The 26,885-nt window shown below is 36.0% G+C and overlaps 1 protein-coding gene across 6 annotated transcripts in view; it reads right to left on the reverse strand.

Annotated features, from left to right (window-relative positions):
- Ask1 (apoptotic signal-regulating kinase 1) overlaps nucleotides 1-26,885 on the reverse strand; it is an 843,483-nt gene that overhangs the window by 503,292 nt on the left and 313,306 nt on the right. For all 6 annotated transcript variants that reach the window (XM_090379009.1, XM_090379010.1, XM_090379014.1 and 3 more), the window contains 2 exons: nucleotides 11,028-11,155; nucleotides 7,299-7,402 (listed from right to left, as the gene is read on the reverse strand). In XM_090379009.1, coding sequence (XP_090235135.1) covers nucleotides 7,299-7,402; nucleotides 11,028-11,155 — 232 coding nt within the window. The remainder of the gene's footprint in view (nucleotides 1-7,298; nucleotides 7,403-11,027; nucleotides 11,156-26,885) is intronic.

A 26,885-nucleotide genomic window follows, 5' to 3' on the forward strand; every position in this document is an offset into this window, starting at 1 on the left:
AAAAAAAAGGCCAAACCTAAATTTTCACAGCCAAACGCAGGAGAAAAGGGCTAACCTGGCAACCCTGCAACTGATCCATGTGGACTTAAAGTTTAGAATAACTCACATGGGAGAAGGAGGAGGGCTATTACTTTTTTTTTTTTTTTTTTTTTATGAAAACCCCAAACACGAAAGGTATCAAAACCCTATAGTACTTAGTACCGTGCATGGGTTGAAGGAGAAGTATGGGGGGGGGATGCCGGAAACATTGCTCTAGAGACTAAACATGGGTTTCACCACTTCAAACCTCCAATAAGCAAAGTGGTGGTATTTCACCGGTTGATGAAAGTCATCTACCACATACCTGGGATTCAATGATTACAGCTTCATTTTTTTTTTTTTTTTTTTTTTTTTTTTTTTCCTGAAAACCCCAGTGTTTGAACCTATAGTACTTAGCACTGCATATGGGTTAAAGGCTGTGAAGGCAGAAGATTTCTGTAGATTGTAATATTCATAAAATACATGATAAGAAAGGTTTTTGCAAAAAAAAAGCAAAAGCTGAAGATAAATGAGGAAGACAAAAATTAATTTCTTAAGTCTGGAGATGGATGTTGAGAGATTGCAGCAAGTGTATGGTTTCAGACAAAACAGTGGGGAAATTACAGATGCCAATTCAGAACACTACCCATGAAAATGTATGCAGGAGAAAAAGAATACCTCTGAGACAGTGTGGAGAGACTTTGTAAGACATGGGTCATTAACTAGACTGCAATCTATTGAATGAAGTCAAGATGCTTGAGAGAGGTTTTGGGAGCACCAGACCAGATACAAAAACAATATTTCTTGATAGGGTAGACTTTAAATTTTTACATATTGCACATTTGTTTAGAAGAAATTAACGCCAAGAGTGAAAAAGAAAACCAAAGTTTTCTGATGCAGAAAGAGTAATATTTGTGATGTCCTTATGAAAACAGAAATTAAAAGACAAGGTAATTGCTAATATACTTGTAGATATTGATTTTGTCTGCAATCTATGTCATCATAAACACAACTTTCAAGCAGTGGCACTTTTTTTTGCAAGAAATGAGATAGGACTGAGTTTCAGACACAATAAAATTGGCTGTTTTCTTTGCCCCACTGGAGAATTACCTGCAGATCAGCATTTAGGGGATTAGGAATGTGAGAACTTGAACAACATTAGTGGAGAATTAAAAAGGCAGTGTGCATCTGTCATCACCAGTAATGAACAGTCAGACAGAATACTGGATACCGAACTGAAAATACAATCAGCAGGCCATAAGAGGGGAGCTTGTTTAGAAGCATTTAAGCAAAACATGAAGACATTTATGTCAGGAGCATTTATGCTCCTGACATTCCTAAGGCTTTCAAAAGACTGAGAAATATCAAGAGCAACTGCTTGAGTTTAACCAATTTTTTTCAGCAAATCTGTCCAAAGATAACTAACATAAGACAATATATCACCAGAGGATCAATACTGATGCAATACACATGGGTGATCATTAATCAGACAGAAGGTTTTGGGATAGTTTCAGAGTTGGGAGATTATGAATTCCTCCATTAGGCTGTAAAGTGTAGTGCAACTATGCATTACTGTAAGGAGGGATTTATCACTTTTTAGAAAATTGGCTGGATATGAGCAAATTTCCAAGCAGAAGGAAAAATACCAATAAGAAAATGTAAAAAGGAGACACAGATCGAAAGAAAACTTACGAGTATAAGTGAGAGAATAAGTGGAGAAATATCATCAGGACTTAACTTCATTGCCATCAAGATTGCTTAGAATTCTTTTTTAACATCCTTCTATCAGAAGACCACAGAAATATCAAGTGGAGTGCACTTGATATGACAGGAGGTGGTTTACCAAAATCATAAAGATCCTAGTAAGTTAGCTTTGTCTTTGACTGAGAATGAAATAGACACAGAAAGGTAAAAATATTGGACAAGTGAAACCAATGTTTTTTTTTATTTATTTATTTTTTTTTTTTATTTATTTAACCAGAGAGAAATATGAACAGCTTTTCCAGACATTTTCAGATAATCTAACTAGAATTATCATAGTGCTTGGCTTGTTTAGGATGACAAATACCAGAATTGTCTTTTTTAAGATTTCTTTTGGATAATGAAGTAGATTTGTACATGATTCAGTGTCATTAAGTTGTTCTTTTAAATTTGATAACTTTGAAAAGTGGATACTGGCTTTACTCCCAACTCGGCATTACTGTCATATATACAGCATCAGAAGGGAAAAAAAAAAAAAAAAACAGAAAAAGAAAAGATAATTAGAAAAAAAAACTTAAACACGGCTTATCATTTCATATCACATTATATGGTTGCTTTGATTTCCCAATGATTTTTATATATATATATATATATATATATATAAAACATAATTTGGACTGTAGTATTTATTATATGTACTTTTAATTTTAACAAAACTTTTTTTAAAATACATGCTATAGGTATTTTATACCTTTTATTTTTGAAAAACAAAACAAAAAAAAAAAAAATTAATTCTGCTGAAATTTGCAAATAAACGTTTTAGACACCAAAACAGCAGTCACTTATTCTCTTCCATTTTCAAGTTTCAAAGACAATTAAGCGCATGAATTTTCAAACATGCAAATATATTTCTGCTTATTTATGCATATAAATATTATTAAAATACTTATTACATATATTCGATACTATTTTTTACTTCGGTTTTTAAGGTTTATTTCATCAAACATCCAAATTTGTGAAACCTGAAGCTATGTATCTTGTTTTCTGCAGTATAGAGGCCAAAGGAAAATACTGGGTGTTGTATAATCATCTGTAAAACCAATAATAAATCTTTCAAAAATGAATAGGGTAAGGAAGTAGCTGTTAATTCAACTAGTGGGAGAAGAAATACAAGTAGCCTGAAACTTGAAACAAAGACAGTAATAAGCACCAGTCCCACACCATGCTATTCTTCGAGCAAAAACCCTAATTGCAAAAATAATGATAGTTAACCTGACAGGTTTTAACATGCAAATTCTCTATGAAAACCATAAAAATTCATTTGGGAAACAACTGCAGTGAGAGTCCGACTATATAGTTAACATGGGAACATTATTTTTGAGGGTCACCTGCAGGTTAGCTGCCATTACTGCCGGGTTAAGGGTAAATAGGTAACCCTCTTTTCAACCCAAAAATTAATGAAAATAAAACATTATATCATATTATATCGATACTTTTATTTTTCATGAGATATTTTATCTTTTTTTTTGTTCTAGAACACTTAAGTGTAATTAATTTATTCATAACCACAGTTTCAGTTTTAATAAATAAAACTGAAATTCTAATTAATAAATAAAGCTGAATTCTAATTAATAAATAAAGCTGAATTCTAATTTACTAGTTTATAATGCAAATACCAACAGAATTTAATTTTTTTTCCTGACTAATTACATTATAAAAGTAAAATATCTTAATCTAAAATCAAATTTTAAGCTTTCTTTTTAAATTTATTTAACCTAAGCAGAAGCTTTTCTTTATAACATAACTGCATTTCTAGAAAATTATAATGTTACCATGAATGTTGATTTTTACTAAATTTGTTTCCTCCAGTTCATGGAATTATAAGAAATGTAGAAACCGAATACTTTAAAATCAAAAAAAAACATTTATTTTTTTATTCATAACCCATGGTTGCTTTTGCACTTCTCTCTCTTTATCAAAGAATTGTAATCTTAGAAAATTATAATGCAGATGTGAATAGACATTTTTAATCTCCCTCTCCCCTTTTAGTGCAGATGTAACAGTCAAATGGGCACAGTGGAAATATAAGGAGTATCAACTTTAAATTATAAGATAAACAAAGAAAAATAAGACAGAGGAGAGATAGGGGACAGTGCATTCCTTAACTTTTTTTTGTTTTTATAATTTTATTTATTATATATATATATATTTTTTTTTTTTACAAAAACAGCACTGGACTCTATCATCTTTGCTTTGAAATGGTACATTTAGGAACAGTTCTAAGTAGGTATATAAGATGCAATATATCCAGCCCCCAGGCATGTGGATAACATGCAGGATATAAACTGGAATGCCAGCCCTGCATCTGTTCCCACAACTAGCTCTAGTACTGGCTACTTCCATTTCACACTTGTATACTGCACACCATTCTTATGCTCATTTGTTTTTTTTGTCTGAAAATATCAAATTTTACTGCCATTTTACACTGAAAAGTGGCATTTACATATGTACATAGAGTAAACATGCTACCACTATCAGGTTTTACAATAAGCAAAAAAAAAAATCTTTTCTTAAAAAGCACATCTTATAAAATACCTATAAAAATTACAATACACATTACACATACAAAAAACAGTTTAACATTACAGCATATCTAACAAGGTGTCAAGGTGTGTTTGTTTCAATTGCGGTCTCCAGGGTTTCCCCAATATGCCACTGTAGCATCTGAAAGGCATCTGAAGGCTGGCAAGTGTATGTATGTAGGTGTGTATTATGTTGAGTGCCGGCACTGGCAACTTTGCAGCCAGGGGACACCTGGTCCCCCTTACTCCCAACCTTGGCCATGAGGAGGCGTGCCAGGGTCCACTTTCTAGCTGAGACTCTTACTGGGGCTATCAGGCAAGCCTGGGAGCTCCAAGGGAAAGGAAATGGGGATAAGAACTGAAGTATGGGGATTGGAAGGGATGGGGAGGTTGGATAGAAGATAAGGGGAAGAGAGAGAGACCTCCCATGAAAAAGAAGAGAAAAGTTTACAATAGTGTATAGAGTGAAATAAAAAAATAAATAATAAATAAATAAAAATATATATATAAGTATAATATATACAGTGGATTTCGCTTATTTGGGCCACCGGTTAATCGGGGCAGCCGCTTATTTGGAACAAATCTTTAAGAACAGAACCCAATCGAGAAAATAAGGGTTTACTTCGCTTAATTGGGACTATCTACCATTTAAATTGGGGCAGGAGACCACAGCACTGGAGATTACAATCATAAAACAATAAAAACAATTAGCAGTCCCCTGTTTATTGGGCTTTTCTGTTAGTGCTTCAATCATATAAAAAAATTTATTTTCAGAATCTGCTCTTCATTCCTATTTTTTAAGCTTCGTTACTCCGTTCTCATTTGCGCATATCGTGTTACTTGCAATTTGTGTGTGCCGTGTTCTTTGTTATTGATTGCTTATCTTTTTTACTGTTTTAAATTTTAACCCCCACCCACAATTGTCAGTGAACAGAAATGTCAACTAGTGAGTATGTACATATTACAGTAGGTATTAATTAAGCTATGCACGTAAGCGTAAATTTATTTTTATTTTGCTAACCTGTGGAAAATATTCTTCCAATTTTCACATATCGTTTAATTTTTTAATTGGTAATGTAATAAAGTGTAAATTTGTACTTAATACAGTATATCTTTAATTTTATAGCCTGTGGATAATATTCTTCCTATTTTCGCTAATTAGAATTGCTGTTTAATAGAATTAAACTTTAATTCATAAATGACCAGAGCTTACTACATATCGTATAGAAAACGGGACTTTACGATGGTGAGTCCGTCGTAAAGTGATTTGATCATACAGAAAATAAAGCTGCATTTTTAACTATTTACGTGAAACTTCACATAATTGGGGCAGCCGCTTAACCGGGCCAAAATGCACTAGTCCCGTTGTGTCCCAAATAACCAGAATCGACTGTGTATATATATATATATATATAATAAAAATAAATAAATAAATAACATATAATAAAAAATAAAAAAAAGTATCTATATACAATGTTTACTATTAGCTAAGTGAGTATGATCACTACTCCTGGGGGACCTAATCAGAAAACCAAAACTGTAAATAACACTTCATTACATTAATTAACACCATTTCAAAAGTATTACTATTAAGCCACAGCAACCAGACACACTTGCCCAATCATTGTACAGGACTCAACCACTTTGCCTCAATTTCTTGTGATTGCAAGAAGAAAGAAACGTTGTGCTTGAGTCAAATACTTCAAGACTAAACAGTTATTAACACGATAACTCCATGCACCTGCAGCATAACAAATTAGTGGTATAAAAATACACTCGTAGTATAACTTTAAAGTTGCGGGTTTAATTCCCCAGACATTTTTAGTTATTTTAATGATTTTACCAGTTAAGACTTATTTTGTTCAGCACATTTTTTGCGTGAGCTACAAAACTAAATCTATCGTCCATCGTTATCCCAAGATATTTATACATTCTTACAATTTTAATGGATTGATTATTAATTTTTACATGGGGGGGGGGGTCTATTCAGGTTCAAATAACCTTTCAAAAGCATTTTAGTTTTGTCAACAGAAATCCGTAGTTTGTGCACACTACACCAACCATCAAGGTCTCCTAAGATTTCGGTCGCACATTCTTCAAGTTCCCTACAAGACTCTCCAAAACCAATACTGTCAAGTCGTCTGTATATGCCGCCTTCAAAATTTTGTTGTGCTGTACCCCGAGCCACCCATCAAGAACCACATTCCAGCAGACCAGTCCTAGGACTGATCCCTGAGGGCAACCCCGAGTTGTTGTTGTTGTTGTTATTTGGTTTTTAGGAGCATTAGCAACGAAGGCCATATTGCTCTGGGGATATGCGGTGGTCATTCCCCGACCTTTCCGCATCCTCCGTATTTGGTGGGCACGGGCTCGAACCCCGGTCTAATCAAGAAGCGTGTGCTATGCCCTGGTGCTCCTGCCCACCTGGCTACGGAGGCGCCGCAACCCCGAGTAACAGCACGAGTAAGCGAACAGACACCAGAATACACCACTAGGCTACAACCATGGAAATAATCAGAAACTAGACGCATATCTAACAGAATAAAAGAGAATCTGTTATATATAACAATGTTTCGGGCATTCCACATATTTTCAAAGCCCACTTTACACTTGCACAATCGGCAGCCAATTCTTTAAACAGAGAAAAAACAAAATTAAGCAGAAATTGACAGAATTGTTTCAAAATTTTTAAAAATTCCAAATTTCATATTAATGCAAAGTGTTAGTTTTATTTATTTATTTATTTATTTTTATTTTTTTTGTTGTTGTAGTAAAAATACCATGAAAACTGTGTCAAGAGAGCGAGTAGGAGAAAAGGATCAAAAAGACTGAGTATTTTTCCTAAAGCTGCAGAGTATATATAAAATAACTATATAATAGTTATTTTATATATCATTTTTTACAGCACAAAAAATTTCAGATATTCAACCAAATTATCTTTCATTTAAAAATCACATCATTAATAGAAACAAATATAATACAAAAATTGATACATACCAAATATTTCAATCCTTCCAAAATTTGCTTTGTGTAATATGAAATAGTATGTTCTGAGTTTTTCAAAGGACCCCATTTTGCTCTCAGTAACTGTGAAAGACTTCCTAAAATCAACAAAAATGTATTTAAGGGTCAAAAAATAAAATAAAATAAGTTATATGCATGCTACTTTGTTAGTAGAGGAATCCCTAACAAGCCACAGGATGTCTACCATGGATTTTAGATGTGATTTTATATTTATCTATAAAAATTTTATAATTTGTGAATTTTTTTTTTTTTTTTTAAGATAGATGCAGTTCATTAAAAAATTGACAATTATTGTTCCTGTCTCCCAGAAATCATATGTGAAGGTCTAGGGAACAGTGCTGGACTTCTGTGACTCCTGGTACACATTTTTAGAGGCCCATAAATAAATTCATCAGGTCTCTGGACACACTGAGTTATTCAGAGATCTCCCAAGACTTTGGTGATTCTGGAGTAACTGTGCTATTGTACACTTGGACAATCCATCTGGCAATCACGTAGCTGGCATTAGTTAAATTTACTATCTATTATAATTACTTAAATCTTACAAATGTAATGGTATGGCATAATACATAACTCAAAAACAGGAGTTACAAAATACATATAACCTTGGGATAATTTGTTATATTTCAAGCTTCCTTGTGCACTAGTCCATTACCTAACCAAAGACCAGAGTACATTTATTTTGTCTTTCATAATAGTGTCTGATAAGTTCTCACAGAGCAAATGACACAACTGGTGTTACATAACATCTACTGCTTCAGTTATTTCTTTAGCTTTAATGACACAAGGCACTGGAAAAGTGCCCACAAAAATATATTTAAAATTTGAAAATAACGCACTGACCAGGTAGTCACATGTAAAAAGTGCTTACTCATTGGGAAAAGGAAAGGCAAATATCATAGCATATAACCAGTAGTGCAGAAGAATAGTAGTGTTTTAATTGTGATAAATAAGTAGTTTGAAGGTTTTAATCACTTGTTGGCTTATATCTTTTGTATTTAGCTAAGGATATAACTAATTTAATATGTGATTGTTACGGTATAGTGTAAGTTGATGGCATATATACTGAACTTTATAGCATAAGAAATACTGAACTTTATAGCATAAGAAATACTGAACTTTATAGCATAAGATATAACATAAAACTGGATAGCATAATGTGTATCACTGCATTAGCTTAGTGTAGAATTGTCAATTAATTAAATAATATTTAAATGAAAATCATGTGCCAGACTAGAGCAGCAAATCAATGGATACAAAGTGGTGGGAGTGCTGTAGCTCAGGGGAGAACTCAACACATCACATCCTAAAAAAAAAATGTGCAACTTCTCATAAGGTCCGCAAATTTGCGAACCTTATGAGCCAAGTAGAATGTCTTTGTGTGTGCTAAGTGCAGAGTGTCAAGAAATAAGGCACCACCTCAGTGGTCTGTTGGGCATCTATGAGAGTTTGAAGAGTAATGTAGAAGCCCTCGAAGGAATAAAAATGGGGGACCCATCAACCTCTCAATCCCAAAGTTCACTTCTGTGCATCACACAACAGAGCGGCAAACTCCAAGTAGATCCTGTGGGACCAGAATGCATGATCCCACAGGATCTACTTATTGTCAGTGACTCTATTGTCAGGGAGATGGGAAATATATTGTACAAAAAGGACAGGTGGAACAGGACCAGAGCATCTCTGACAGGGGCAAAAGTTGATGACATTGTAGAGCAGATATCATCCTTCAATGTAACAAAAGGTGATAATGTTGTATATGTTGGCACTAATGACATTGAGTAGGAGACCTGGTGACTTACTTAACAAGTACAGGTCAATGTTGAAAAAAAAAGTCGCTAGTTAGGGTTAAATTTGAAAATGTCTACAATTCTGCCCAGACATGATAGGAAGACAGGGTTTTTGCTTTTGTAAAGGGGACTCCAATGCAGCCATACAGTGGTCTCAGACAATTTCTAAATAATATACAGTGGGATGATGTTACCAACAGCAAATTCTAAATGGAAAGCAGTCAAGGAATGCTTTCTATTTAGAATTTTGGAAGCTACTAGACTTCTCATACCAAAAATAAGAAATACTGTTCAAGATTTAGGCCTAAATGGATGAACTAATGAGACTTGTAGGAGAATAAAAATGCATGGGATATATATAGAAATTATCAGGTGGCACAGAAGACAATGATAGATATAAGCTAGTCTGTAATCAAATCACAAAGGAGGTAAGACCAGCAAAGCCAGATGAGAAATTTTTGGCAAAATTTGCAAAGAAAAACAGCAAAGACTTCTTTAGTTATGTTAATTCTAGAAGGAAGGGGTTCAAGCAGATTGGTCCACTTGATATCGATGGTTCGATAGTTGATGATCCTGCTGAGGTAGCTGACAAACTGAAAGAGTATTCTGCATCTACATTTACATGAGGAGGTCTGTAGGGAAGTGGAGGCCAGAAGCTTATGAAACTCTGGTAGGGAGCTAAATGATTTTGTAATAACAGAGCTAAGTGGAGGAGAAATTGTTGAAATTAAACATAAGAAAGGAACCTGGAATGGATGGAGGGGATCTATCCAGTTATATTAAGGAGGCAGCAAACCCTTAGCCATGATTATGAGAGCATCTTTGGACTCCGGGGAGATCCACACAGACTGCAGACGTGCAAATGTATTCCCAATTCAAAAAGTGGGGTCAAAGGGTGACAAAAGACCTGTTAGTTTAACTTCTGTTTCAGGGAGAAAAAGAAGCCCAGATTCACCCACGCAGCGTGCACACATTTAGGAAGTGACGTCATTTTATCATTTAAAATCTAAAAGCATCCTAATAGGAAGTGATGTCATTTCCATAAGAAAATTTTGTTTGCAATTGAATAGCGTCATTTCCATAAGAAAATTTTGTTGGCAACTGAATTGAGTCATTTTTGTAAGAAAATTTCGTTACCAATCAGTTTTACTCAAATGCAGCCATCGATATTTTCACATCAATAATGGAATCACTGTTTAAAGAAGCATTGCAGGATCATGTAGACAAGACTGCAGTAATAATTCAGACACAGAATGGGTTTGGTGGGGGAAGTCTTGTCTGACCAAGTTGATTGGATACTATGATGTGGTCATAAAGAACTGGATGCAAAAAATAATTCTGATATCATATATTTGAATTTCAGGAAAGCGTTTGATACTGTTTGCACAATAGAAGACTACTGTATAAATTGGAGCAGTATGCCATTAAGGGGAAGTTGCCACAAGGGATAAAAGTATGGTTGAGTGAAGGGTTTAAGCAAGCTCAATGCTGATGGGATTCTTCCTTTTTGCTCTGATTATGCACCTGAGGAGACATAAATTTAAACTGAGAAAAGATAGTTGTACAATAGATGTGTGTGTAAATTCGACTTTAGCCAATGGGTGGTTGATTGCTCCAATCAATCACCCATTGATTAATGAAAATAATCAGAAATTTGCAAAATTTTTAAAACTATTCAAATTTTAACATAATGTGTTTTTTTTTCTTTTTCTTTTTTTGTGAAGAGAAGAAGACACAGAAGAAACAAGCCAAGCAAAAAAAGGTGACTTATTTGTTATTAAACCAAAGATTTGCAGCTATGCAGGAATAGTTACCATATATGTGTCTAGAAAAACAGATTCAAAAGACAAACAATTGGGCCTAAAGCTTTAAATATCTATTCTACACAGCTTCAAAATGAGAATTCTTTCCTTACCTCCTGGAACACACTCCATAAAAATCTTGAAGTACCCATTTTCACTAACAGAGCCCAGATACTGCACAATGTTGCGATGTCTAAGTTGAGAATGAAGTTTAATTTCTTCATGTAGTGGCTGTACTTCACTAAAAAAATAATTCCATTTTTGAAATGAAACCTGTGATAAAATTAGAAAATTCTTTCTTTAGAGACATAAATTAATTTATAACACGAGGGAGCATCCTGAGTAGTCGGGTATTACCTTTATACACTAGGAATTGGGGGAGGGACATATTACATAGCATTAAATTTTATGATTTTATTATCATAGTATAAAAATCATACTCCAGTATAAAAATCATATTCTATTATAAAATCTTGAGCATGATTTTATATTCGAGATTTTTAATTTGCAGATAATATTCGAACAAAAAAAAATTCCAATGTTTTGTCAGTTTACTTTAGCTAATGCAAGAATACACCTACGTAATTATTTACTCAGAGAATTTTTTTAACAAAAATATCATTGCTTCTGGAATATAATTTCTTACTGGCTAATTCATTTTTCATTTTATGCTTACTGGCAAGGTCAAACATTTAAAATCCAAATGCAATTTGGATTTTAAAATGTTTCCAAATGCAATTGTACTACTAATGGCAAAAAAAAAAAAAAAGAATTCCAACTATAAAATCCCAGAATAGAATTTAAAGAAAGCTAACTAAATTATAAATTACTAACACAGAGCTTTCAACTATTGACAAAACAAAAACTTAAAATAAAACTTTCTCTGTAAGAGCGCCCCCCCTTTGTTTACCTCACCAATCTCGCTGCCCTTCTCTGTAGAGGGCACTGCAGTTGCTGATCTAAATGGATGCATCAGCACGAAGCTCTGCTTTGTGTAAGCGACGGACAGCAACTGACAGTGTCTGTGAGGATTTCTTGATTTTCCGGCTTCAAAACCAATGGATCTTCGATTTGTACAAATGAAAACAACTAGTATTATTCAGTTTAGCTTGTTAGTTATAGTTTTTTTTAGCTACTGCTGGTTTTTTGAACCAGTTTATGTGCATATGATTGTTACACTTCAGCGGTAGCAATGATATTGATGCAAATTGTGACATTGAAATGCCTCAAAATTCCAAAAATTGGGATAAATTTGTTGATTAAAATAGCTGAATACATGTTATTTGTGAGAGGAAATGTGAATTTCCCCTCACAAATAACAGTGTCACTTTTGCCACTTGATTTCTTAGTGTTCTTGCTTTATTTCCTTATTTCAATCATACTAACGTTTTCCTTGATTCCAGTACTTTTGTCTCATATATTAATTATGTTTTATTATTGCATAATTACCTATAAGCTTTCGTTGTACCTATCGTGAGGTACACAGTTGTTCAGAAACAATAGCGTCATCACCTTGTTTTCAACATCGGTTTAGGTTTTCAAAGCCCGATTTCATGAAAACTACTGCTTATTTCTGAGTGTAAGTTGTGTACTGATAGTCCTCTCTCACTTTAAACTATTTCTACATATCATTTTCATTAATTCTAACCATGTTTTTATGTGCAATTATCCAGCTTCACTCAAGTCACATGACGCACGTTTGTGATTGTAGCATTGTTGCGATTTACATGCGATTTTCACTATCTTATTGCTTGTGTTACACAAACTCCACACAACACCAACAACACACACACACACACACACACTACAAATAACATATTCATTCTACTCCCCTACCCCATTTTTTCTAAGCCATTCCCCATCCCATTTTCTGCAATAGTCTATTAAATGTTACCCCCACCAACTGTGCCACCTAGTGCCCTGCCATGCTGCATTAAAATTCTATGGGCCAGAAGACTCTCTCTCTCTCTCTCTCTCTCTCTCTCCTCCCACTTGGCCACAATTCCACACGGCAGGGTAACCAGACCTGTAACACTGCCCCCCCCAAATTAAGCTAGACACAAAGTATATCAGCAGAATAGGCTTGCCCCCCATCCCATTATCTTCAATAGATTAATTAAAAGCTATTCTCCCTAACTATCTTCTGATGCCCTGCCATATGCAGCCATAAAAGCACACTATTCTGGCCATAGCACCTTTTCTATTCCCCCCTCAGGGGCCCTTGCTATATTCAAAATCAACCACATCCCCTCTTCTGCTAAGGCTTACTTTTACTCTATTGGCCAGAATACTTCCTTCCATACCCCCATGTTTTTCCTATGGCAGGGTGTCCAGCCCAATAACTCCCCTAATATTCTTACACACACAGAGAGAGAGAGAGAGAGAGAGAGAGAGAGAGAGAGAGAGAGAGAGAGATTTGTCTTGTCTTACTCCCCACCCCATTTCTTCTAAGCCATTCCCCATCCCATTATCTGCAATAGTCTAATAAATGTTACCTCCACCAACTGTGCAACTTGGTGCCCTGCCATGCTGCTGTCCAGAGCCGTTCCTGGCCCATTGGCCACCTGCATGCAGCAGGTATTTGGTGTCACTTTACATCATATTTTTAAAAATAAAAACCCTTTTCCGAAAAACTTTTAGTTTTTACTAGTAGTATGAACACAATGACACAAATTTAAATATATTTTTATTAAAACTGATACACAAAACTAAATAATAATTCTATCCTGTACATAATTCTTGAAGTGTCTTTCTGCCCGTCTGTCCTATTTTAAAAATTGTTTGTCTTAGAGAAATACGGTAAACTTTGTTTCTACTCACTAGGAGGTCCCACAAAAACTATTCTCATTTTTGACCCTAGAAAAAAAAAAATTGTGCTTCCAAAATAAACTTAAAATTCGATTTTTCAACTTGCAGCATCATTTTCTTTTACAGAATTAATTCACTACTTATTAACTAACCACAATGTTATATACATCATTTTAAACAAAATTCCATAAATATTTTTATTTTTGTCATCAAATTTTTTGTTTCAGTTCCAATCCCTTCACATTACGCAAAAGAAGTTGAAAGTTAGTTGAAAAATAAGATTTTGGGTTAGCAGTCCCTTGTCGACCAATATTATATTGAAGTGTATTCAAGATCTTTGTTATACTGCCTATGAAAAAGGTTGTAAAAATTGGCTTCCAGATTGGTAATAGAATACTTTTTTTTTTTTTTTTTTTTTTTTTTGAATTTTGAGATGTTTATTCAGATTAGAATTACTTTTATAGTTAGAAATCTATTTAGTAATATCATTAAGAAATGCCATTTGTACTGACTCTTACAAAAAATGCAATTATAATCAAATTTTAGGAAACATTTTCATTCATTTTTGGATATAGAATTGTAATTTTTTTACAGATTTCATCCATATTTATGACTGAGAATCATGAGATACTGTATTAAGAAATCATCAGATGAAGGTATTATTACATAATACATTTTCATGCTGCTTAATGGTCATTTGTCATTCCTCCAAAAATTTATTTTGATTAAAACGATATTTGACAAAATTTTAATTTTCATGCGATGAACTTCGTATATGCTCTTGATTTTCTAGGCTTTATTTAACAGTTAAAGTATGGAATTAAACGGCAGTAAAATGATTATGGAGCTTCAGGTTTCTATTCTCGCTGCAACATTTTTCAATACAATGACAAGAGTTCAATACATTTTCCTGCTAGAGGTAACCCTCGTATAACCCAGTAGTTATGTTCCTATAAAATCTTGTGTAGTGCAAAACTGTGTTATACAAGATTAAGAACCAGTACAAAAAGGGGGGTTACGTTCCAAGAGCTAACAAAAATACGCCATTCTAGATTTCTTGTGTCTTCTGCTCTCTTTAAAAAATCATTAATCTGGGTTTGCTTGCTTTTGCTTGATAGATCTTTGTAATTTCGTCATATGGAACTTAGTACATTTGAAGCTCCCTTTTGAACTTTGGGCTCCTTTCAGTGAAAGAATCTGAATTCAAAATATAAGATTCTAATTGCTCGGCTAAATTTATTTCATACTTTTTAGTATGAAATTTGGAGGTTCAGAATTTATCTGCTCTTTCGTACTCTGAATTGATTTGCCTATGATGCCATTTCCACCAAATCCGTTTTGCCAGCCTCATTTTCTACGAGTAATTCTTGAACATCTTCAGTAATCATACCCTTTTTTTTTTTTTTCTCTCTCTCTCTCTCTTTAGCATCGGCAACTAAGGCTACGTTGTTCTGTGTATTCAAATTGCATGTGTTCTGATGTCTATTTTCTATTTTTCTGGACAAAAAGCCGAAGTTTCCAGGATAAAAAAACCATTCTATCCTCGTCTGAGACCAACTAACTCAGCCAAGTTGTGAAAAAGATCCATAAATTCCTCCCGTCATCGACATGATTTGAACTCATTGCTCCCCCACCCGGTAGGGGGGGACATGCTACCAACTGGGCTACCCAGGAGGGCTTCAAGTAGTTGTATCATAAAACTTCCCCATGTACTGACTTAGCAAGTTCTACTATCGCATGGATTCCGTTTTCTGCCGGTTCAACCATATTTCCTGAATGAACTGACTCTGGCCAAACATTTTTCCAACATGCATTTAATGTTGACAGTTTTACTTCTTTGAGCAATAAAACTATGATTCCAATACAGTACACAATTGAAAAATTGTTTCCATTCCTCCATCACTTCAATTTTCCATCAATTCAATTCGTAATCAATTTTTTCCAAAATTCATTGTAACGATTTTCTAATGTAATGAGTTTCAAAGGTATGTATAATGCCTTGATTTAATTAAAGAAGTTGTACTAGGAGGCAGGAATGTTACTTCAACGTTTTGATGACTTAAATCTTTTGAATGGCCTGGCATATTATCCAATAGTAATAAAACTTTGAAATCTAGATTTTTCCACAAGTTCAATGGCACAAAACATAACACTGGGATTTCCCAATAATTTTTTTTTTTTTTTTTGCATAATGATTAGCAAGCCAAAAGTGGGGGTCACAAAAAAGAATGGAAATGTTGAAAAATTATATCCAACATAATAGCAGAGTTTTTCCCCTCAAAAAAAGCCCAAAAATACTGTGTTACACGAGGTTACCACAATTCTCTAACTTTGTTAGATAAGAAGAGTGTTGTGTGAGAATTGCCACAATTTATCAATCATGTTAGAGCAAAACTGTGTTATCATTATTATTGCTGCTCATATTATTTCTCCCTGATTGGGGGATTCCACTCTGTGATGGGTACTGCTACCAAGTACACAGGATGGTTGTAATGTCTAGTGTTACTGTTGGTCGAGGAACTCTCTGACTATCCTACAGGTGTTCAGGATTGCGACTTTCTGAAGTTCCTTGTAGGTATTCTCTGGGAAACCTAGTGCTGCTAGGCTGCTATGTAGGGTCTTTGGCACCATATCGGTGGTCGACACAATGATCAGGATGATCGTTACTTCTTGCATATGCCACATCTCCTTGACTTCATGTCTCAGGTTCTTGGACTTCCTAATTTTTTCCTCATGGGTTTCTGGACTTTGCTAGTGTTGGGCACAACTATGTCAATCAGGTAGGGAGCCTTTTCCATCTTGTCCACAAGGGTTATGTCTGGTTTATGTGGTATGGTCTGATCCGTTATTATGGTGCAGTCCCAGTACAGCTTGTGGGTTGGGGTCTCTAGTACTGCCTGGGGTTCATACTTGTAGTATGGTACACTTTCTTTGGTCAACTGGTATTTCCTTGCTAGTTTCTGATGTATTATCATGGCTACCTGTCTGGGTGATCACCTTGCACCCCATGGTGATACTTTGGATCGTTTCTGGGGACAGGTGGCATCATCGACATGTGTCAGCTGACATTCGGGCTACTTTGTGATGTATTTTCTATAGTTTATGGTGTTGGTTACCTGGCCTTGGATGGCCAGCATGAATCCTATCTCGGGGAAGAGCGTCCCGCTTGTGAGCCATGCATTGGAAGCAATGTTTTGATGTGATCTTGATGGAGGTCACTGAAGTGTCTGCCATGGAGTGTCTTTGCCCATCTTCCTAGTTTCGTTTCTTGTGGCGTCTGGGTGGGAGGGGGGCTCCTTGCATAGGTTGAATGGGGTATACCACATTATCTTCCTTATCGCCTGGTGGAGTGGTGCTGTGTTGTTCTCGAAGTAATCCTTCAGGTTAACTATCGTTGTTTTCTGTTACTCTATCAGGTCTGTCCTCTTCCTCCCACTTTCCGAGCTATTGTTATCTCTCCGCTATTGACTCTGAGTGGTGTTGGCGGCTCTTGGTCATCATTGTCCTTGTCTTTCACATGATATCCTCTAGCTTGGTGTTAGTCCAATCTACGACCCCAAAGGAGTGTGTTAGTACTGGAGCTGCATAGGTGTTTATAGCTTTAACTGTGTTCCCTCCATTCAATTTTGCTTTCAGCAGGCTTCCGAGTCTCTGATGATATTTTTTGGTCAGACAGGCGTTAATTTCCTTGTGTTGTAACTGCTGAGCCTGCGTCCTCCCCAAGTATTTGTCGGTCTCTCCTTTTGTCGTAGCTTCGATCTCTTTACCAGTTGGCAGCTGGTAGTTTTGGCCGACTAATTTTCCCTGGTGCAGTGCATGAGTCTTGCATTTGTCTAAGCCAAATTCCATCGTGATGTCCTTGCTGAATTCTTTGGTGATCCAGAGTAGCTGCTGGAGTTGCTTCTCGGTTGCCGCACAGAGCTTGATGCCATCCATGTACACCAGGTGGGTGAGGGTGTACAGGTTCTTTCTTCCTTCTTTGAGGTTATATCCATACTTGCTGCTGTTAAACATGGTGGATAGGGAGTTGAATGCTAGACAGAACCACAGTGGGCTCAGAGCATCTCCCTGAAAGATTCCTCTTCTGATGGGGATTAGTCTGGTTGTGATGTTCTCAACCTTAATGTTGGTACTCCGTTTCGCCATTGTCATCGTTGCTCCTAGGAAGTTTGACTATCGGATTGACCTTGTAGATCTTCAGGGTCTCTATTAGCCAGCTATGAGGTACGGAGTTGAAGGCCTTGCAGTAATCAATGTAGGCCACGTATAGGTTGCGGTGCTTCTTGTAGGCTTGCTCGATAACTGTGGCATCTTTGGTTAATTGTTCCTTGCATCCTTTGTTCCTCCTCTTACATCCTTTCTGCTGTTCGGCCATTATGTTCTGACTCTCTGAGTGGTCTGATATCTTCTAGGTTATGCAGCTGGTCAGGATCATGTACATCATTGGGAGGCACGTGATTGGCCTGTATTTCACCGGATTTCTTGTATCTTCGTCTTTAGGCTTCAGATATGTGACTCCTCCATCAGTGAAAAACTTCGGGATTGTCTCCGGGTCCCTTATCATTCGAGTGAACTACTCTCCTAGGTGCTTGTGTGTGCAAGTGAGCTTCTTGTACCAGTTGTTGTGGATGTTATCAATTCCTGGGGTTCACCAGTTGTGGGTATTCCTGATCGACTGTTTTACTTCTTCTCGAATCTCCCAGTCTCTCATCTCTTGTACATCCTTTTTTCCCTACCGCTCTACTTCTATCCAGAGGGCTCGGCTGTTGTGTCTTACTTCACTGCTCAAAATATTTCCCCAGAACTCCTCAATTATCTTCTTCTCTGGTGATTTGTTTCCTACATTCTCACCTTCTCCCAGTTGCCTGTAGAAGGCTCTTTGGTCTTCATCGAAGATTCGGTTGTTTATTTTCCTCTGGTAGTAATTTTTGTATTGGCATAGTCTCTTGCTAAGTGCGAGGAGTTTATGCTTCAGTGTGTCCAAATATTCTCCTATTCTCTGATTTCTGGTCTGATGTTTGCTGTGGACACTGTCTCTCTTGAGGATGCTCTTCACCTTTCCAATATCAATTTCTCACTTCTATTACACTGTTGGTATTGGGTCAACTGACCTATTTTGACTCTTAATTCTTCTATCTTCTGCTGAAGTCTTCTTTCCCAAGCTGGTGGTTCCTTCTGTTTTCAGTTCTTCTGCTGCTGGTCTCGTTTCTTTTGCATTAATCCTAGCACCTGCTATGGCAGCACAGTATATGGCAGTGTGGATAACCTCCAGCATTGTTGCACCATTGTTGTCAAGGTAATTATTATTAGTATTAACCTATTATTATTAGCCATATGGTGCAAGGAACCAGAGGCTCATATACTCTGAGAGAGAGAGATCATCAAAATTCATATAATGAATGTTGTTTACTCTTTGTGGTGCCTAGTGGTATGTGCACCTACATTTTAATTTTAAAAAAATGCTTTTTAAAGTAGTAAACAATACACAATTTTAGCTTAGAATTTTTTTATTTCTATTTCAATCATTTTGAATGGGTGCACATATACAGTATAATTAAGAATTTAAATATAAAACTAAAAGACTCTACACTACAAAAAAAAAGAATAAAACAATATTAAAAAATACTTATGCATTCAGCTCAACTTTTAATTTTGCATAAATTTTCATGCTTTAATTGCAGCAAATAATTTGATTAATTCATCAATATCAATGATTTATGAAATATTTTCTACAGCAATCATTGCAAGGTCATTTAGTCTTTCTTGAAACATTGCAGATCTTAAATAATGTTTTAATGATCTTTAATTTAGAAAAATATCTTTCACCAGTTGAGAAACTGGAAGAGTCAAAAAAAAAAAAAAAAAATCTCAGTGGTATAACAATGTTTGGAATTACATTTATTATATTATTGTTACATATCATTTTAGGAAACTCTTTACTCTTTTTTTTGAAGAGCTGAAATCTTAATGATTTCAACTCTTCAAAAAGTTCTTGGTCATTTATATCAGTGGTCTCCAAACTTTTGTTTGCGCACCCTTATGTTACTTAAAAGGACTAGCACGCACCCCGGAATAAAAAAATTAAACAAATATGTTTAATATATCTTTTTTTATTTATAAATCATTCACATGAAAGGCATTATATCTAAAATCACATATAATTTTAAAATATTACAAATATAAAAAATACAAAAAAATTAAATTGAAATGTATGTATAAAATGCACGTAACTGAACGTGCATGATCGATTGCAGGATCAAATAAGCTGCGTGATCAAACAAAGCCATATAATTAAGTATTAAATACACATTTATTTATAATTTTTATTTTCAATTACATTTCGAAAAATTAAAGTTTTCATAATTAATAAATATTGTTTTATTGCAGATTATATCGTGCACCCCATGAATCATCTCACGCACCCCTAGAGGTGCGCACACCCAACTTTGGAGACAACTGGTTTATATCACTTTCACATGAAGGATATGTCAATTTTATATGTAAATTACTGCAATGCATTTTAAGGTCTTCATCATTTAAAATCAGAAAAATTTAGTAAGAAGTTGCACACACATTTATATCTGCTAACAGGTCAAATCTAGTTCATATTGAATTTATTGCTGTACCTAAAAGTGTAAAATAAAAGTTCACCTTATATTTTAATTTTCAATTTGTGATTGGGTCGTCTGGCGACTCACAGTCAAACTGATTTTTTGCATGTCTTTTTTTCAAAGCTTCCACTGTAGGAAATGCGGTTTCCAAATAAAAGCCATTCGATAACAAGAAAACCTCAGAAATATACTTTTCAAAATATTCGTCAGACTTTTAACAATTCATCAAATTGTTAAAGGAGTGTACATTCTGCAACATTTGAGGAATTTGCAACAACTTACAAACAATTTTATTTAGAATATCATACCATATGAATTGATGCTAGAATTGATATAATGAATTTAAAAGAACAAATCTTTGTGGCAAGGGTTTGAGCAAGATTTTCAGTATTTATGTCTCCACTTTGGTCAGATATTAATTTTTTTTTTTATGAAAACCCCAAACGAGAGGTATTACAACCTATGGTACTTAGTACCGTGGTTGGGGTTGGAGGTTAAGAAGATGAGAGAAAATATTTGTTCACATTACACTTGAACTTCTGTAGACTGTAATTTTCAGGAAATACGTACGAAGGAAGGTTGTTCCAGAAAACGGCAGCTGAATGAATAAACAAGGAAGATGAAGAGTTGGTTCTGCGAGTTTGAAGTTGGCTGGTGAAGTTGGCTCTCTTTCAAAACAGTCTGAACACTTGTTTGCACTGTTTTGAAAGAGAGCAGGAATTATAGAAACCAATTCAGAAGAACAGTGCCCATGGAAGTATCTGTATAAAAGGCATGCAGCAGAAACAGTACGTCTATGAGATAGAGAGAGTGGAGGAACTGTTAGAGAGGAGTCATTAATTTACCTAACTGCCCTCTTCTGAATGGGATCTAGAAGCCTGAGAGAGGTTTTGGGGGCACCCCCAGATGTGGGAACAATATTCCATGTTGGGGCAGATTTGCAATTTGTACAAAGTGAACAGCTGTTTGGCAGAAAAGTAACACCGAGAGCGAAAGAGAAAACCAAGTTTTTTTAGGTGCAGAGAAAGTAATATCTGTAATGTGCTTGTGCCAAGAGAGATTACAAGTTAGGGTAATCCCCAAAAGAGATATATCATTTTGCCTAGAAATCGGAGTGTCACCAAATATAAGCATATGAGCAGAAGAATCCTTTTTGCGAGATATAAGACAAAACTGAGTTTTAGCAGGATTGAAATCAACTAAGTTGTTTTTGTTCCACTGGAGAATTACCTGGAGATGAGCATTTAAGGAATTGGTAGCAGATATTCAAGAAGTTGAAGCTGATTGGGCAGGGCAAGGTTTCCCAAACTGAAAAGTGGAATGTGATGTGCTGTCATCGGCAAAACTATGGATAGGTTTTCCAGTCAATGGAAGAAGGCCATTAATATACAAGATGAAAAGAGTGGGAGAAAGAACTGAACCTTGGGAGACCAGCATTAGTGGAGAAGTTAGAAGACAAGAGAGCCATCTACCATCAAGCTCAGTGAGCGATCAGAGAGAAAACTGGATAACCAATTACTAAAAACAGTTGGCAAACCATAAGATGGAAGCTTGTTTAGAAGACCTTTATGCCAAACACGATCGAAAGCCTTTGAGATATGACGAGCAGCTGCTTGTGTTTCACTGAACATTTCCATTGAATTTCTCCATAAATGGGTAACATAAGCCAGAATATCACCAGTGGATCGACACTGACAAAATCCATACTGGCGATTATTTATCAGACACAAGGTTTCTAGGTAGTTTAAGATTTGGTGGCTAATTGATTTCTCCATTACTTTAGAAAGAGTAGAAGTAATTGCAATGGAACAAAAATTGGATGGGAGGGGTTTGTCAACCTTTTTAGGAACTGGCTGGACATGAGAAAATTTCCAAGCAGAAGAATAACACTTTCGGAATAAGAAAGTGAAAAAAGGTGGCAAAGAACAGGAGTAAGTTCAGGAGAACAGGTTTTGAGAACAAGTGGAGAAATACCATCGGGACCTGGAGCTTTCTTAGCAGCAAGATACGTCAAAATCATTGATGGAAGACCATAGGAGGCATTGAATGGAGCGTGTTGGGAATGGTAGGAGGTGTTTTACCAAGATCATTAACACAGGAGTTGGAAGAAAAATGAGATGCTGGCATGAAGTGACAACAGAACCAATTGGTTTTGACAGAGGTGGGAGCAGAGATGGGCAAAAGTTGCATCCAATAGCTTTGGCCAGAGACCAGAATGGTCGGCTACCATTAGGGCAAGAAGCAATTTTTGTACACTTAGCCTCTTCAAAATCTAGTTTGGCCTGATTAATAAATGCTTTACAATTGTTGCAAGCTTTGGTGTAAGCAGAAAATGAAACTGAAGATTTGGAAACAAGCCAAATACTATAAGAAACGTTCTTCTCCTCAACAGCCACAGCACATTTATTGGAAAAACAAGGTTTAGATAAAGGACGTTATTTTAAAGTGGAGTAGGGAATAAAGGATCCCATTCCTACAAGAATAAATTCACTGACACGATCTGAGCAAACAATGACATCACAAGTTTCAAAACAGTAATCTGACCAAGGAAAAGAAGAAAATACCGTATTTCCCCATGTATAAGACGCACCTTTTTTCGGAAAATTTGGGGTCTAAAAACTGGGTATGTCTTATACAGTGGTTGTAGCTTTTTTTTACTTGCATTTCCCGCTTGTCTTTGCGCTCATTGTTTCGATCTTGTTACCGGTATATTAGGTTACGTTTTGCCACATTCTGCCCAGAAATGGCTCAGAAAAGATTTTCGTACAGTGCTGAATTCAAGTTAAAAGTGATCCAGTTTGCAAAAGTGAATGGAAATCATGCTGCTGAATGTAAGTTAGGTCCTCCTCCAATTGAGAAAACAATCTGAGACTGGCTACGGGAAGAAGAAACCCTACTGAAAATGCCACGGCAGAAGAAGACCATTAGAGGCAAGTTAGCAAAATGGCTTGATTTAGATATGGGTAATTGGAATGAAGATATGAGTAATTGGAATTCCTGTGTCCACAAAGATGGTTCAGCATGAAGCAAGAAGAATTGCTGATGAAAGAGAAGGTACTGATTTCAAAGGAGGACACAATTGGTGCTTCAGGTTCATGAAACGGAATGGACTAAGCATGCGTACTCGCACCAGACTTGCCCAAAAGATGCTTGAAAGCTATGAGAAGAAGGTCCTTGAATTTCATCGTTTTGTCATTCAATGTCGGAAGACACATCACTTTGAGTTGGAAGAGATTTCAAATATGGACAATGTCCCCCTTCAATTTGATGTCCCAAGTAACAGAACTGTTGATAACAAGGGGGTGAAAACTAACTTTTTTTTTTTTTTTTTTTTTATGTAAACCCCAAACGAGAGGTATTAGAACCTATAGTACTTAGTATGAATTTTATAATGAATAAAACTTGAGTTCAATAACTTTTTTTAATATATTTTTTTTCAAATTTTGGGCCCCAAAATTAAGGTGCATCTTATACATGAGGAAATACGGTAAATCTTGCAGGTCATCACATTTTGCATCGTTGTAATGCCAAACAACACGAGGCTGGGAATAGGCATGAGATAAAGGCTCCATTGGAGAAGAGACAATCACCAAGTTGTGATCTGAGGTGCCTAAAGGACCACTCACTTCGACCGTGTACTTAGAAGGGTTGTTTGTGAGAAAAAGATCAAGCGTATTGGCTGCATGGTTAGAATTATCCGGTATTCTTGTAGGTAAATGAACAATCTGTGCAAAGTCATTAGTAAATGCAAAAGCCTCAGCATCTCGACCAGCTGGGTCGGTGTGAACGTTAAAATCACCAAGGAAAATTACCTCACTGTTAGGAAAGTTGGACAGGAGAAAGTCAAGTTGCAAAGAGAGAAAGTCAAGTTGCAAAGAGAGGAAGTCAAAGAGCTCCAAGTGATTAGCAGAGTTGGGAGAATGGTAGAGACAACAGATGAATTTGACACAATGAGGTAGAGAGATTTTAAGCCACAGAAGATCGAAAAGAGGAGATTCCAAATTACCAAGTCTCTGACAGGGAATATCTACCTTTGAGGTGAAAGGAATCATACAGAGAATAATTTAGGCAACTGAGATGACCAGTACTTGAACCAACTGATAAATGAGATTCAGTCACAATATCTCCATTACTTTAGAAAGAGTAGAAGTAATTGCAATGGGACGATAATTGGATGGGAGGGATTTGTCACCCTTTTTAGGAACTGGCTGGATATGAACAAATTTCCAAGCAGAAGGAAAAAACACCTTTGGAATAAGAAAGTGAAAAAAGGCGGCAAAGAATAGGAGTACGTTCAGGAGCACAGGTTTTGAGAACAAGTGGAGAAATAACATCAGGACCTGGAGCTTTCTTAACATCAAGATTCATCAAAATCCTTCTGATATCCTTTTGACGGAAGACCACAGGAGGCTTTTACCAAGATCATTAATACATGAGCTGGAAGAAAAATGGGATGCTAGCAGGTCAGCTTTATCCTTGGCTGAAGTGGCAACAGAACCATCTGGTTTGGACAGAGGTGGGGGCAAAGATGGGAAAAAGTTGCGGCCAATAGCTTTGGCAAGAGACCAGAATGCTCGGCTACCATTAGGGCAAGAAGCAAATTTTCTACTCTTAGCCTGTTCAAACTCTAGTTTGCACTGATTAATAACTGCTTTACAACTGTTGCGAGCTTTGGTGTAGGCAGAAAATGAAACTGAAGAATTAGAAACAAGCTAATTACGATATGCAACATTCTTCTCTTGGACAGCCTTAGCACATTTATTGGAAAACCAAGGTTTAGATAAAGGACGAGATTTTAAAGTGGAGTGTGGAATAAGGGATTCCATTGCTGCAAGAATAATTTCACTGACACGATCTGAGCAAACAATGACATCAGAAGTTTTGAAACAGTAATCCGACCAAGGAAAAGAAGAAAAGAAGTCTCGCAGATCATCCCATTTTGCATTCTTGTAATGCCAAACAACACGAGGTTGGGAATAGCCATGAGATAAAGGTTCCATTGGAGAAGAGACAATCACCAGGTTGTGATCTGAAGTGCCTAAAGGACCTCTCACTTCGACCGTGTAGTTAGAAGGGTTGTTTGTGAGAAAAAGATCAAGCGTATTAGCTGTATGATTAGGATTGTCCAGTATTCTTGTAGGTAAATAGGGGCATGTATACTTGCATGTATACCAATGCTAGAAGTATAGTAAATAAATTTGATGAATTTGAAGTGTTGGTCAAGACATCAAAGGTGGATATTGTTGGGATATCAGAGACATGGTGTCACACTGATATAAGGAATGCCGAACTGGAATTTGGGGAGTACAATGTGTACAGAAAGGATAGACAGGATAGAAAGGGAGGAGGTGTTATGCTGTTAATTAAGAAAAATATAAAATCAAAAGAAGTGCATCCAGTTGATATAGATGAACAGTGCACTGTTGAGTCAGTTTGGTGTGACATAAGCACTGCGAAAGCAAAAATAAGAATAGGAGTGTGTTATAGGCCAAATGACTCGAATGAGTACAATGAACAATTGTACAGAGAAATAGAGTGGGCTAGTAAATCGGAATGTCTTATAATGGGGGATTGTAACTTCCCAGATATTGACTGGAACTTGTGGGTTGGGCACTCACACACTAGTCAGACTTTTGTGGATTTATTGGATGATTGTTTTCTGCAGCAGCATGTTCAAGAGGCAACCAGAGAAAGTAATACTCTTGATCTGGTTATCAGCAGTGATCATTCATGTATTAGGAATTTGCAGATAAAAGAATCACTAGGTGGCAGTGATCACAGTGTACTGACATGGGATTTACTTAAAGATATAATTACCATCAGGGGTAAAGGAAAGGGTTTTTGCTCCCGTAAAGGTGAGTACAGTGGTCTCAGACAGTTTTAAATTCTGTACAGTGGGATAAACTGATGATGTTACCAACAGTAAATTCTAAGTGGGAAGCATTCGAGGAATTAATCGTGGATGCTACTAAAAGTTTCATACCTATTAAGAAATATTGTTCAAGGTTCAGGCCTAAATGGTTGTCAAATGAACTAATGAGACTCGTAACAGAGAAGAAAATGCATGAGATGCATATAAATTATCAAGCGACTCAGAAGCCTATTGCAGATATAAGTTAATCTGTAATCAGGTCACAAAGGAGGTTCGGCAGGCGAAGGCAGATTACAAGATATCCTTGGCAAAAGATGCTAAGAAAAACAGCAAGGATTTCTTTACTTATATAAACTCTAAAAGGAAGGGGATGAATCTGATTGGTCCACTTGACATTGATGGTTCGACTGTTGATGATCCGCTCAGATAGCAAACAAACTGAATGAGTATTTTGCATCTACATTCACACGTGAGGAATTATTAATGTTTGAAAATGGCAGAAGGATACCAAATTGTAGCAGGATAGTTAATGATTTTGTAATAACTGAGAGCAAAGTGGAAGAGAAACTGTTGAAGTTAAACGTAAGAAAAGCACCTGGGGTGGATGGGATCTATCCAGTTATATTAAAGGAGGCAGCAAAGCAACTAAGCAAACCCTTAGCCATAATTATGAGAACATC

This window comes from Mastigoproctus giganteus, chromosome 8 (genome assembly GCF_048544385.1).
Source record: "Mastigoproctus giganteus isolate SK-2022 chromosome 8, ASM4854438v1, whole genome shotgun sequence".
NCBI classification, from domain to species: Eukaryota; Metazoa; Arthropoda; class Arachnida; order Uropygi; family Thelyphonidae; genus Mastigoproctus; species Mastigoproctus giganteus.